Source organism: Humulus lupulus, chromosome X, assembly GCF_963169125.1.
Source record: "Humulus lupulus chromosome X, drHumLupu1.1, whole genome shotgun sequence".
Classification (NCBI taxonomy): domain Eukaryota; kingdom Viridiplantae; phylum Streptophyta; class Magnoliopsida; order Rosales; family Cannabaceae; genus Humulus; species Humulus lupulus.
In genome coordinates, this window is record NC_084802.1 from 72,418,540 (window position 1) to 72,433,868 (window position 15,329).

At 39.1% G+C, this 15,329-nt stretch overlaps 1 protein-coding gene across 7 annotated transcripts; it reads right to left on the bottom strand.

The window, feature by feature from the left end:
• Positions 1–1,730: 1,730 nt before the first annotated feature.
• LOC133804301 (uncharacterized) lies at positions 1,731–13,577 on the bottom strand. 7 transcript variants are annotated; one of them, XR_009878411.1, is made up of 9 exons: positions 13,301–13,576; positions 12,635–12,814; positions 6,659–6,771; positions 5,973–6,033; positions 5,825–5,886; positions 5,287–5,357; positions 5,103–5,154; positions 4,907–5,024; positions 1,731–1,983 (listed from the first exon to the last, which is right to left on the bottom strand). XR_009878411.1 is itself a non-coding variant. In XM_062242462.1 (7 exons), exons 2-7 carry the CDS (start codon positions 6,661–6,663, stop codon positions 4,964–4,966), a joined length of 312 nt encoding a protein of 103 aa, XP_062098446.1. In that variant the 5' UTR covers positions 6,664–6,771; positions 6,964–7,064; the 3' UTR covers positions 3,081–4,963. The 7 variants fall into 7 exon arrangements, 1 of the variants encoding a protein (XP_062098446.1); XR_009878413.1 differs by lacking the exon at positions 12,635–12,814 and having other exon boundaries at positions 6,269–6,771; positions 13,301–13,577; XR_009878410.1 differs by lacking the exon at positions 12,635–12,814 and having other exon boundaries at positions 13,301–13,575.
• Positions 13,578–15,329: the final 1,752 nt, after the last annotated feature.

A 15,329-nucleotide genomic window follows, 5' to 3' on the forward strand; every position in this document is an offset into this window, starting at 1 on the left:
CCTCAAGTCCAAGTGTAGTGTATATTAAGAATGGCCCTTGAGCATGATCCCAGTTCCGAGCCTCTAGCGATAACCTAATCACAACCATAATATAGGATCCCATCAATAACGAGCAAATAAAGGCTTCTGAATCGAGTCCTAGCCTCCAGGACGTCGAATTCTACTAAATCGGGTAGTAGGATTGATCCCGAGTCCTTAGGGTTGAGTTCCCGAACTCAAAAAACCCTATCAGGGCTCAAAACCCCTTAAGTGTCACAACCCCAAACACTTGTGCCACGACCCTCCCAAGTCAGAGGCCCTAGCCTCATTTTTCACTGAACACGCTGCACCGCGACGTAGCCTTACAAGCGTCGCGCACGTGCCATTGCATCAGAACTCTTCCTTGCCCCTTGATTCAAGAGGGCCGCGACACCCCAAGAACAAGGCCGCGACCCGATCCTAAAAACCCAAAATTCTCTAGTTTTTCACCAGCCAAGCTCAATCAAAATCACCCAAAATCAATCCTAGAATCTCAATTCAATCCCCATAATAGATTCAACATCTTTCCAGCAACAAAACCCAACTTAAAACTTGATGGAAAATTCCTTAAAACCCAAAATCCAACACTTGAGCACAAGCTCAAGAACACCAAAAAATATAATAGAATTCAATTAAACCAGAGGTTAGAACTTTACCTCAGCTGTGATTAAGGTCCCCCTAGCTGTAGCTAATCCAATTCTAGAGCTAAGCCTCCAATCTCTCATGCTTCAACCAACAATTCCTTAGCTTTTCTTCAATTAACTCCCTTAGGAAAAGAGAGAGAGAGAGAGCGAGAGGGAATGATAGTCGGTTGGTGCTATTTTGAGTTTTTATTTTCTTAAGGCTTAAGTCACTTAAGCTAATCCCGAGGCTCGGGGTACCAAAAACGTCCCCGAGGGCAAAATGGTCACAGTCCCCGGTATTCCCTCCTAATCTCACTAACTCCAAATATATCATCAATTATTCATTCCCGTTATCTGATAACCCGATAATGTGCTAGATACCCAAAATACCCACTGATTCACCTTAAGTCGGGTATTAGGTCCCATTGTGACTTTCCTGCTACTTGCTCCCTAGGATCATCTCGTGCCGAGTAACCCAAATAAATTCACATAATAATGTGGTCTCACACATATATCACATATATGCACATATATACAATTATACACATAACATGCCAAATTACGAAAATTACCCTTCTAATAAGAAACAGGCCCACATGCATATTTAATACCCCTAAACATGCATTTCTAGTCATATTATCATATAACTCACATAATTACACAATTACACACAAATATAACTCATATAAGCATATAATTCCATAAATTTCCATCCTGGCCCATAATCAAGGCCCAAAGTCTTATTAGGTAATTTGGGACGTTACAGAAATGCAAGATGACTTTCGAAGCAATCACACATCACCAACACTACCAAACCATGTGTTACGGCCGTACCATCAATAGTTTGCAGAATAATACACTAGGAATATCTACGATAAGGCCGCAGAGAAGATAACAGATGGACTATCTTACACTGCAAGGGAAGAAATTAGCAACAATGACTATCGACTATTTCGTTTGGAAAGGTTTCCCGCTGGTGTAATGACCCAACTATTTCTAAGACCTTGGACCATTAAAACCACTAGACATAGCTACTATTTTGGAAAACATACATAAGAAATAACATAACTTTATTTAAAACCCCAAAAATAAATATTATGCAAAATACAAAATAAAATATGAAATATAAAATATGGTATGGGTACACATTGTTTAATACATAAAAACAAACGTAAATTAATTAAATACTAATTGCGGAAATACATCAAAACATAATTCAAAAGACTTAAAAATAATGCCATCCTCGATCGTTCACGCAGTTCATTCAATCCATTCATCCTCAACACACAAGCCAAGCTACTATGAATTTTTTCACCTTCCATATTCATTTTCCTGCATCAAGCTAAAAAATAAAAGAATGAGCCTAATGCCCAGCAAGGAAAATCTACTAACAACATATATCATAAATCATAAACATAGGATTATATCATATACATATACTATAAAACATATGACTATAAAAATATATAACATGTAGGACTACAATATTAATGACCATTAACTCATCAACATTGCATTAGATAAAACCATCTAGGTCCTCTGTCTACTAATCGAGGTAGGTTAGATCACAGGGTAGTATATGATAACTCATCTAGGTCTTCTATCTACTAATCGAGGTAGGGTAAATCATAACTCTAAACCATGAAAATGATAAAAAAATTCTTGGGGCTTGCTATCTAAGCAAGTCATATGCTCAAGCGACTACAAAATATATTCTTGGGACTTGCTATCTAAACAAGTCATATGCCCAAGGACTACAACACATATTTATACATATACATATTCTAGCATAAAACATATCATAACATAAACATATAAACACATATAATCTATCCTATTTTCCTTACCAAAAACCGGGATATGGAGACAAGAACAGGATTTGGAACACTCCTAAAACCAACAATAAGAATGGTGAGTTTCTAAAGAAAAGAGCTAAAAAAGAAAACCAAACCATTCGAGTAGAAACTTACCGAAAAGAACCTTAAGTTTCAATAACTTAAACACCTAATCAAGAATCATAAACAAGAGTTAGGATCTGAAAGAAAATAAAAGAAAACTAAAGAACCATGAAGATCTGAACTTAAGGATAAGAATACCTTGAATGATATTATGAATTGATCTAAACCTCGATACCGAAATCTCACTATATCTCACTTCCCAAGTGTTTAGAAAAGCTTAGATTGATAAAGCTTTTAACCCAAAACCCAAGTGTTTCTCTCTATAGTAATGTTAGCAACTTGGAGGCTCTGAAGAATGCTTGAAGAATGAAGAAAATGGCTGAGTACTAGGTCCTATTTATAGAGTTCAAGGAGTGAAACTAACCCCTTTTAATTTGAATAAACAAATAAATATAAAATAATTTTTTTTTGAATTTTCGTTCAACAGACGCCCAGAACTCGATCAAAATCGTTCAAAGGCAGGTTTAGTGGTTAAGGCTATTTTAAAATTTTAAAATCCTTAAGATTCAAAAATGATGCACCTGGGGCGATATATCGCCTACCCTGGCAATATATCACCTAGACCATTTTCCCAAGTCCTGTTTATTCGTTCGTGCAAAGTCGACGTATTTTCCATATCTCCCGTAGGCGATATATCGACCCATATAGTTGCGATATATCGGCATACGTTGATATATCAAACACGTATTTGCACTTTTTCAGCATAATTTGAATTGATTAAACAGCTTTGACTGAGTCTAAATGTGATCCTAACAGCTGATGGAATGTTCTAGAGCTTCTGGATCTTTCTTTTATTTAAACTATTCATCAAAAATACCTAAATCCTTAATAAACATGAGTATGATAAGTGTCATACTCTTATAAATTCTATCTAAACCTTAGGTTTTAATAAATCATATTTCTAAGACCAGCAATATTAATCAAACCTTATGTTATATTTAATATTTCTAAACTATAAGTTAAACTTATAGAATCCATAACTGTTGCTATGAGTTTCCAACTAAGTCCCGGCTTGAACCCAAATCCACGGCAATTAACATACTACAAACTATGCTAACTACTACTACTATCTAGCTATTTAAAATTCTGGGACACTACAGCTAGAGAGGTACGACACACCTACATCAAGTGCACTTGCTTAATGTTTGAGTCGGATGGGATACCATGCAGACACATCTTTGCAGTTATGAAAAATGAAAATATGCACCTTATTCCAACATCGCTAGTAAAGGACCGTTGGAGGAAGGACGCCAAATCAAGACTAAATTTAAACATTGCTCCACATTCAAGAGTCCCAACAAACGTATTGCAAACAACAAGGTGGGGAAATTTGACTTATGTATTCACCGGTATGGCCATTTATGCAACAAAACATCAAGATACTTATGAGGCAAAAAAAGATTTAACAAAAATGACATCAAAATTCAAAAACCTATGTCTAGAATGTGAAGCAGGAGCTCCAAATGAAGACATCTCAGGAGAAGGAGAGTACCGAGATCAAAGAATAATTAGAGACCCGCAAGTTGTTAAGACCAAAGGTCGGGAGCCAAGAAAAGGAAAAGGAAAAGAAAAAGATCTTGCTGAACAAGATTGTCCATGGAAAAAAAAAACGATGTCACATATGCAACCAATTAGGCCACAACAGGTCAACCTGTGTATATGCAAAAGAAGGTGCACCAACTGTAGATCAACCTACACAATCAAATATTCACACTAACCACCGAACCCTGGGACACAACTTCAACGAGAATCTGGGTAGTGCAGAAAACTGGGAATCCTATTTTCAAGAAAATAACGATGCCTTAACTATGTTTGGACCACAACATCGCCCACCCACTACTACTTTTCAATTGTGAACTGAAACTAACACTATAGACATCAATGAAAGAATCACCACCCTTATTGAAAATGGAGATAAAGCTTTGAATCTTTTATATATTTTACATATGTTTGACAATACTTATCCATTTTTCATATTTGAAACAAAGTGCAACACCTTCATTACTTCAATGATTTCATGCTTTTCCTCTATTCTCAGTTTAAACCACTTAATAGTTCTATGTATATATGTGACACTTTATTTCCGAGCTTTGGTTTCAAAGAACATGTCAACATACGATTGACAGGAATCAAAAGTGAGACATGGTATGTTGACTCCACCAATTAAAATGAAGAATAATGCTTTAACATCACTCTCAATTCCCACTGCTTAATAACCGGACTTCAGCAAAGATTCAATCTAAGTGTTGTTATCATTCTGTAAATATACTTATAAAAGAAATTGGGGGACTCCTTTAAAATGCATACCTTTAAAATACACTTGGAAATCACTATCATTTAGCAAAACAACAACATGCATTACAGTCATGCCATTGAATATAAGAACAGGTCGAACATCTCCCTTAGAGTAACCTTCAACCTATCACTGCGTGTTGCATTCAAGATGTCAGACACTCGAACCAATATACAGCCCCAAATGGAGCAAGCCATGAAAATTAATTACCTATCTGACACAAAATACATGCTTAATACTCTACTTCCCTCTACAACAACACCTACATTGTAAAAAATAAATGAATTCATTTAGATTCAAAAACCAATATGCAACAAAATTAAATTTCTACAACTACTTTTGTTAATATATATGAAACATTTTTAGCCAAAGGACGTCAAACCAGAGGTTTTACCATGCACACAAAATGAGCCTTCATTTTCATTATGAATGGGGACAATCATAGCACCCTCTCTGCCACCGACCCTGCAACTTAAAGAAATCAGTTTACTAACATTTTTGTCACTACACCAGTACAAGGGCAACAAAAACATGAATGATTTTAATAGAATAGTCACAAGCATGACCCAAACTGCAATACTTCTTGTACCATTTATCATTTTATAAATGACTGGAACATTTAGGAATGAATAAATTTATAATTGAATACTTTTTTACCATTTTTCATTTTATAAATTACTTGATGATTTAGGAATGAATAAATTTATAATTGAACAGGTTCAAGAATAACACTCGCAAACATGAAAAAATAATTACATCCTAATTGCAAACAACACTAAAGCTAATGGGCATTATAAAAACTGAGAGTCATACTAATATAGTAATCAAAATCCACACTATATTTTATTACTGTGGATTCAAAAATTGAAATGAAAAGAACCAAAAACTATAGTCAACATTTTCCACCTAAATTTAAAGGACCAGTAACACACCTTTTGTACAGTTCAGCAAGATCTCTAGAAAGGGAACTAGCTTTATTTTTCACTTCTAATGCCTACATTAAAAGCCAAATAGGGTAAAAAATTAACTTAAGCATCGTTTTCATTTCTTTGATAAATATATGTGTAAACAATTACAAACCTCATTAGATTTCATAACCAAACAATCTTCAACAAGGTCGCCAGGTCTTTGACATTTCCAACTACAAGACAATTCAGAGTATCAGATGCAAATATTCATGTTGTACTTCAAATAGGAAAACAACATTTCTTATAGTTGTGAATTCCTTATTTCCCCACCAACTCCACCACATAATCTTTTAGGCCATAAATTTCATTGTAGAAGGGTATGCCAATAAATTCCCAACCATCCATAAATGAGAACCTTCACAAATACTTTTGATAAATGATTTGTTAATACAACACTCATAAGCATACCATTCATAAGTACAAAGCTAAGATTATTTCCTTGACCAACGATTCCTATTGAAATCCCAAGTGTCCTCTTCATTCTCAGACATGGGTAAGGTATTTTTAAGCTCCTACGAGACGGCATCTGCTCTTTGGGTCCATGAAGGTTCTTAATGTAGTAATTTGAGAGGCTTTAAAATTTTGAAAGCAGTAATTTTTAATTGCTAAAATAAATTTTGCGCATTGATTACCTTTGTAGCATTACTAATTTCTAAAAGTTCACGTTTGCAATCCATGTTGCAGACATCGTCATTAGTCTATCAACAAGTACCAATACCAAAGACTGATTATCGAACTTGAAGAAATAGAAAAAACAAGTCTGGAAAACATTAACTACACATGTCTTTAAATTCCTACCTCATTGCATATATATTCTCCAAATTTACCACATATTACACAAATAGGTTTTCTAGGAAAAGAAAAACGTTTTTCACTTCCGCTCTTTACTCGATCAAGTCCATTTTCATAACCTGAAAGGACCACATAAAAGAGTTAGCTCAAACAGGATGCATGGCCATACAACATAATCACACTATGACAATCTAACAAGGGAAATCATCAAGTTTCCCAAATTGTCATATTCATACTATGACAATTTATTAAAGTTTACTTGATTAGAGCAAAAAAAATTAATATTAGAAACAAAAGATCAAGACACTAACCGGAATTTAGTCAATCTTGTTTTTCTTCACATTATGAAGAACTACTTCATCACCTAAATTCTCAAACAAAATTACTCAGGGTTAAGTAAATGAAGTGTTAGGCCTCCTATTCGGTTCACTTATGCTAGGAGAACCAAGTCCACGTACCAGGGGTAGTTTGGTCTATAGGAAGGGGCTGTTTAGTAATTGTAGATAATAATGAGGCGTAGCTGAATATATTGAGTGAGGAGGAAAGAGAAGGTTATGCATGTACTAGCTTTTGCTAATTACAGCTGGAGAGTCCCAGGCTCTCGAATCCCTGTGGACTCTGTATCAATTTGGTTGATTAATACACATTTCAAAGCTTCTTGATCAGCTTGGATTATTTGTTCTGTTCTTTCTGTTTTGGTACTATTTTATTGGGTTTTTCCAGAATTGCAGGTAGTCGGGCCTAACAAATTGGTATTAGAGCACTCGTCTGGGTCAATGACGAACACGCGGATGGATTCTCGACTTGACTCCGTTGAATCTCAGTTGTCTGCCCTTCAGGATACGGTGACAACCCAGTCGCATGATATGGCGGTTCTTACCGAGAAATTGGAGATGGTGATTAAGGGCCAGGCTCTTATCGCCTCTGAGTTGGCAACGGGCCGTTTTGGTGCTGACCGTCCCTCCGGCGCAGGCGAGCACTCTTCGGCCGGGTCTCCTCCATTGGGTGGGTCGTCTTTTCGTGGGGGCGAGGGTGGCCATCGATCGGATTTCCGAGCCCGGAAGATCGAGCTGCCTGTGTATTCAGGGGCTGACCCCGATGAGTGGACCTATTGGGCGGAGAGGTACTTTGGGTTGCAGCGGTTATCGGAGGCTGAACAATTGGAAGCTGCGGTGATGTGTTTGGAGGGGGCGGCCCTCCATTGGTTCCGTTGGGAGAATCTTCGGAGGCCGATTGCTTCATGGGAGGAGCTGAAGTCGTTGATTGCCAAACGGTTTCGGCCAGTCGCGGAGGGTTCCCTGTACGACCGCTTGCTGAACCTCCGGCAGACGTCCTCGGTCCAGGATTACAGACGGCAATTCGAATCCATTGCGTCCACGCTGGGGACAATGGAGGATTCCATGCTGGTGTCCACGTTCCTCAAGGGCCTGAAGATGGAGATTCAGGGCCCACTGCGCATCCTTAAGCCCGCGGGCTTGGTCCAACTCATGGAATTGGCAAAGGTGATAGAGGCTAATCAGTCCTTGGTTCGGGCTTCTCGGGTGGGGCTTGGGCCGCCCAAAACACACCCCAACCCTATTCGGCAATTGGGTCCCTTGCAGCTCGATACGTCCAGAGGTACTTTTCCCTCTTCGGCGGCTACATCGCCGCAGGCGACTTCTCCGACTACACTAGCGGCCGCCTATCATCGCCTAACAGAAGCTGAGATTCAGGATCGGAAAACACGTGGAGTGTGTTTCAAATGTGAAGGCAAATGGCGTCGGGGGCATGAGTGCAAGTTCCCTGAGTTGCAGATTGTTTTGGTACAGGATGATGCTCCTGTAGAGGAGGCCGACGAGCCGCTTGAGGAGCTGCTGGGTATGGGCACTGCTACGCCACCGTCCATGGGGTTGGAGGCTCAATTGGTGGAGGTGTCACTGAAATCGGTAGTTGGTTTGACTTCGCCCAAGACGATGAAGCTACTGGGCAGTATCCGTGGACAGGACGTGGTCGTTCTTATTGATAGTGGGGCGACCCACAACTTCCTTACTGCTGAGTTAGCATCGAAGCTGCAACTTCCCATATCTCGCACTGAAGCGTATGGGGTCCAAATGGGGACAGGACAGGCGGTCAAGGGGGAAGGGGTGTGTCGCTCGGTTCCGTTGGCTTTGCAAGAGTTGGAGATTGTTGCTGATTTTCTACCACTACCGTTGGGCAACACGGATGTAATTCTGGGAATTCAGTGGCTTGAGACATTGGGGGGCACGTACCATCACTGGAAGGACCACATTATGAAGCTGAACGTTGGCGGCAGAGCTTTTACATTGCGGGGTGACCCCTCCCTGCATAAGACCAGAGTGTCCTTGAAGGCCATGCGGAAGATTTTGCGACAAGAACGGCAGGGGGTTTAGGTAGAGTTGGGGATGTCCACGGTTGAGCCAAATGTGGGGGAGCTGCCGAGTAAAGCCAAGGCATTACTTCAGATGTACAGTTCAGTCTTTGATGTGCCGTCGACACTACCACCACACCGGAGCTGTGACAATGCCATTTCCCTGCGTCCAGGCACCTTCCCGATCAGCGTGCGACCTTATCGTTACCCCCAAATTCAGAAAGACGAGATAGAACGATTGGTGGGCGAAATGTTAGCCGCGAGGATAATCCGCCCCAGTACCAGTCCTTATTCCAGCCCCATTTTACTAGTTAGGAAGAAGGATGGCAGCTGGCGTTTCTGTGTTGATTACCGAGCACTTAACCGAGAGACAGTCGCTGACAAGTTTCCTATTCCGGTTATTGACGAATTGTTGGATGAGTTGCATGGAGCCAAGATTTTTTCCAAGTTAGACTTACGTTCGGGCTACCACCAAATACGAGTGCGACCGGAAGATATTCACAAGACGGCTTTTCACACCCACAAGGGCCATTATGAGTTTGTTGTCATGCCGTTTGGGCTGACGAATGCCCCTGCCACTTTTCAGTCCCTCATGAATGAAGTTTTCAGGCCGTTTTTGAGGCGATTTGTGCTGGTTTTCTTTGACGACATCCTTGTTTACAGCCCGGACAACGACACACACTTGGAGCATTTGGATTTGGTCTTCCAGACGTTAGCACAGCATCAGCTATATGCTAATCTCAAGAAGTGTTGTTTCTTCCAATCTCAATTGGAATACTTGGGTCATATCATTTCAGCGGAGGGGGTCGTCGTTGACCCCACAAAAGTTCAAGCCATGGTTGAATGGCCGCTGCCCACAACGCTTAAAGAGCTGCGGGGTTTCTTGGGGTTGACCAGTTATTACCGGAAGTTTGTCGCAGGTTATGGGACCATCGCACGGCCTCTCACGGACCAACTGAAAAAGGACCAATTTGGGTGGTCAACGGCTGCCACGGAAGCCTTCTTAGCACTCAAGACAGCACTAGTATCCGTGCCCGTGCTGGCTCTTCCAGATTTTACCAAGCCTTTCGTGGTGGAGACAGAAGCCTCGGGATATGGCATTGGGGCGGTACTCATGCAAGAGGGACGGCCCCTTGCATATTTCAGTCAAGCGCTTAAACCGCGCGCCCAATTGAAGTCAATTTACGAGAAGGAGCTCATGGCAATTGTACTAGCCATTTTGAAGTGGCGACCTTACTTGTTGGGTAGGAAATTTACAGTGTGCACAGACCAGAAGAGCTTAAAGTTTCTGTTAGAGCAGCGTTTAGTGTCGCACGAACATCAGAAGTGGTTGGTAAAAATATTGGGTTATGATTTTGAGGTTCAGTTTCGGCCAGGGGTGAGTAATAGCGCGGCTGATGCACTCTCACGGCTGCCACGGGTGGATTGCACTGTTTTGTCCTCCACTACTTGGTTGGATTGGGATGTGGTATCGCGGGAAGTGCAGCAAGACAAACTGTTTGGGAGAGTGATTGCTGACCTTACCCAAAGGAAAGCAGTTCCAGGATTTGCTTGGGAGAGTGGGCGACTATTGTATAAGGACAGATTGGTTTTGACAGCCTCTTCTTCTTTGCTGCCAGAATTTTTGCGGGACTATCATTGCTCACCGATTGGAGGACACTCGAGTGAGTCGCGTACTTATCAGCGATTGCGACTGGATGTGTATTGGCCGAGTATGAAGAAGGCGGTGACGGATTTTGTGCGTCAGTGTGAGGTATGTCAACGGAACAAGAGCATGGCCATGTCCCCTGCGGGATTATTACAACCACTACTGCTGCCCGAACGGGTTTGGGAAGATGTGTCCATGGATTTCATTGAGGGGCTGCCCAAGTCGGAAGGGGTGGATTCGATATTGGTAGTGGTGGATCGACTGAGTAAATATAGCCATTTTATTGGCCTAAAGCATCCTTTCAATGCCCGGATCGTGGCTGAGAAATTCCTTGACTTTGTGGTCAAGTTGCATGGAGTACCGCGCTCGATAGTATCTGACCGGGACCGCATTTTTCTCAGCAATTTTTTGACAGAACTGTTTCGTTTACAAGGTACCGAACTGAAGCGGAGTACCGCATACCACCCCCAGACCGATGGCCAAACTGAAGTGGTAAATCGCTGCCTTGAGACATATTTACGCTGTTTTGCATCAGAGAAGCCGAGGGTGTGGGCGAAGTGGCTGTCTTGGGCTGAATATTGGTACAATACGACGTTTCACTCAGCTCTGGGGTGCACCCCTTTTAAAGTACTTTATGGCCGAGATCCTCCAACTTTGATTCGCTATGAGAATGGCAAAACAACGGCAGTGGCTGTCGAGCAGTTATTGGAGGACCGGGATGCATTTTTAGACGATTTAAAGATGCATTTACTGCGGGCACAACAGAAGATGAAGACAGCGACAGATTTTTCTAGGAGACATGTGGAGTTTCAAGAGGGGGATTTGGTGTTTGTGAAACTTCGACCCTACCGACAGAAGTCCTTGGCCATTCGAAAGAATGAAAAACTGGCTGCACGTTTTTATGGTCCATTTAAGGTGCTGTCTCGGATTGGGGCAACAGCGTATCGCTTGGACCTGCCCGCTACTTCAGCCATCCACCCTATTTTCCATGTGTCTCAGCTTCGCGCCGCTGTCGGGGCGTCATACTCTTCGCCCACTTTTCCTCCAACATTGACTGCTGGTTTGGAGCTGATTGTTGAACCTGAAGCGCTCCTCAATGTCTGTCATGCCAAGGACGACCCCAACCAGCAGCTCGAAGTGTTAATTCAGTGGAGAGACTTACCGCTGTTTGAAGCCACTTGGGAGAAGTTTGAGACCATTCACCATCAATTTCCGTCTTTTAACCTTGAGGACAAGGTTAATGATATAGGGGGGTAATGTTAGGCCTCCTATTCGGTTCACTTATGCTAGGAGAACCAAGTCCACGCACCAGGGGTAGTTTGGTCTATAGGAAGGGGTTGTTTAGTAATTGTAGATAATAATGAGGAGTAGCTGAATATATTGAGTGAGGAGGAAAGAGAAGGTTATGCATGTACTAGCTTTTGCTAATTACAACTGGAGAGTCCCAGGCTCTCGAATCCCTGTGGACTCTGTATCAATTTGGTTGATTAATACACATTTCAAAGCTTCTTGATGAGCTTGGATTATTTGTTCTGTTCTTTCTGTTTTGGTATTGTTTTATTGGGTTTTTCCAGAATTGCAGGTAGTCGGGCCTAACATGAAGCATGAAAAACTTCAATTACATCAAATTTCATGAATTTGGACGATTTGAAATATGCCAAAACCAAATCATAACAAGTACTAAATTTTACTAACACACTAAAAATCAGAATTCATGAATTTCTGTATGTTCTCGGCAACATACAAAAATTAAAACAGGAAAGGAGAAAAAAAAATCAAAATTATAAGAAACCTATTGAAAAATATGCCAAAACAAAGATATTTCTCAATTGCCATAACATCAACAGATAATTTCTCATAAGGCTTCGAAGAACAAGCTTCTTTCCTGCTCACACCAATAAACAAATAGCACAATTTCAATGTAAAATGTAATTTTCTCTTTTTCTAGAAAAAAGATAATAACTACCTTATCTTCTGAAGGTAATCATGGTGAGACATAGGTCAATTTTTATCTTCAATTATTTCACATTTTTTCGAATGAGACGATTAGGGATGAGAGTGGCGTTTTTGTTGCCGTTTTTTATTGGTTTGATGTTCATGCTCGTGCTGGTCTTCATCTTTAGGTAGCTTTTCTATATCACCCAAACTTGATACAATGATGAACAATATAAATAAATAAACATGTTAAAATTACATTAATAACAACATCGATTGGAAGAAAAATAATCCACCAAATCAAATATACCTAATAAACTTGCCAAAAATCAGTCTGACTTCTAACAAGAAAATGGATGTCTGAAACAATACCTACTCTATAACCACAACATACAAAATTAGTATCAAATTACAAACTTCTAAATGAATAATTAACTTTAAATTCAGATCAATTGCCCTATTTAACTATTCCTAAATAATGTTGCATATTTCAATTCCACAAAAATCATTCAAAATCTTTAATTCCACAATTAATTTGCCCTACATAGATCATACAAATTCCACAAAAATCTTTCAAAATCTTGCTTAACAACTTCGACCAAAAAAGAAAACTTTAATAGATAAAACTAAGAACCAAAAACAACCAAACCCCCAATATATAACAAAAAAATCTACACACATAGAATTGATATCTCACCTTCACCAATTCTAGAGCTCCTGCTCCTCTTCATATAGATACCCTTCCCCACTAACCACACATTTCCCGAAATTGTTTATTGTATTAACCATTTTCAAAACTTCCCCTAAGTTTTGTTTCCCACTTTCTCTTTTCAAACAGTTTGATGCCATTCCTAGCTCACCATCTATATATGGCATTCCTACCTTACACCCTCCTCACGCCGATTCCCCCGCAAACCACCCTGTCTAAAATATTCAAATTCAAAAGACCAAATTATAATACACGGCTGCTAATGAAAATATATGGTAACTTACTAATAATACATCCAACAGAAAAAGCAATTTTACAATGATAGCCTTTAGAAAAACTATGCCTTTTTTAACTTATTGAAAAATTAATAAATATTTATTAATATATGAATATCCTCTCCTAGTTACTGTTGCAACTGGTTGGAAACCGATAAAAACAGGTTCATATATATAAAAATTCAATTGAATAACAATGAATTTTTTCTTGTCTAACGTGAGGTGTGTGAAACCTCAAAAGGACACGTGGGACTGGATAATTACCCATTTAGATAAGTTAGATTAAGTAAAAAAAAAAAGTAACGAGTTTTCAAATATATATATATATATATAAATGATAAAAAAAATGAGGATTTATGTATTAAATATTATTATAATAATATTTTATAATATTTAAATTTATATTAATATAATTATTATATATCTATAGTCTATTTATTTTTTAATTAGTTTTAAAGATATATTCTATTAAAGATTTGTCAAAAAAAAATACATAAACCAAAAATCAGTCAAATATACAATTTTTATATAAAAAGATATAATAATACTATCTGAACAAAAAATATATTTATTTTTCATGTTATCTTACAGGGACAGTCTTGAACCAAACTAATTATTTTGGACAGAATGACTGCAAGTTCGATAAAATTTATAAATCAACTGTATCATAACATGCCAAATTTTCATGATAACTGTTACGACCCGAGCCCTAGGCCGTGTCAGATTTGTAATATCCATAATTTGGGTGGTCCAAGATCAAACTTTGACCCTTGCTGGAAAATAGTCTTTATAAATTATCATTTAATTTATATTAAATCATACTATAATTATAAGTTAAAATAATGAAATAACTCATAATTATATATAAAAATATTAGTGATAAAAGTATGATCATTTATCATTATACATAAAACAATAATATTCCCACAGTTATGTAATCACCAAATAGTTAAATTTAATAAGTCATAAACACCTAAAATAATACTTAACATCCACCATTCCTCATCCCTAACTATTTCATAGCTCATTCAGATATACCGATCATTAGATTCGAAGTCGAATACATATATAATGCTCAAAAGATAAGACAATGACACGAAATAGAAATAGGCTAAACACATTGGCTCCATCGATAATTCATCTTTTCCACGTTCGCGTCACTAGGCTCCTGGAATGGGAGAGATAGGGGTGAGCTTATAAAGCCCAGTAGGAAAACAACTAATGACATAGGACCCAAAAGTTTAATACAACCCATGCATGGTTAGCTTTGAAAACAAAACATACATCATCATGTATAAACCAAAATAGAGAAACCACAAATAGTCATAAGAGCATAGCTACAAGTGCAAATCACACCGTCCACTAGATCTCTAGTTCCCGTTACCCACCATAGAAAATCCGACATCCTAAACCGGGTAGCCGGACCTGATAACCACCACAAGGGGGAGGCTCAGAACACTTCCTGTATACAGATGCTAGGTCTTTACACCTACAGGTGAGTGGACACCTGATCTACCTATGATGACACAGAGACTAGGTTGTGAAACAACAACGTGCACCAATCATGATCACTATGGCTCTCATCGGTATAACCAAATGCAGGTAAACATGAAAAGAAAGAAACATATTCCCTTTATATTTTAGAAAATTGGGCAGCATAACAGCTACATTTGAATAAACCCAAAAATCATAACCTGCATAAATAAGTGAGCAAAAATATATATTTGACACTCAGTGCCCTC

Bases quoted from the DNA above. Each gene is read 5' to 3' on its own strand.
- LOC133804301 (XM_062242462.1), bottom strand. The intron at 5,358-5,824 runs GTGTGTTACTGG...TTTAAGTTGCAG, and splicing joins CTTGCTGAACTGTACAAAAG to GGTCGGTGGCAGAGAGGGTG. The intron at 5,025-5,102 runs GTAATTAATTTT...TGCAACACGCAG, and splicing joins ATGTATTTTGTGTCAGATAG to TGATAGGTTGAAGGTTACTC.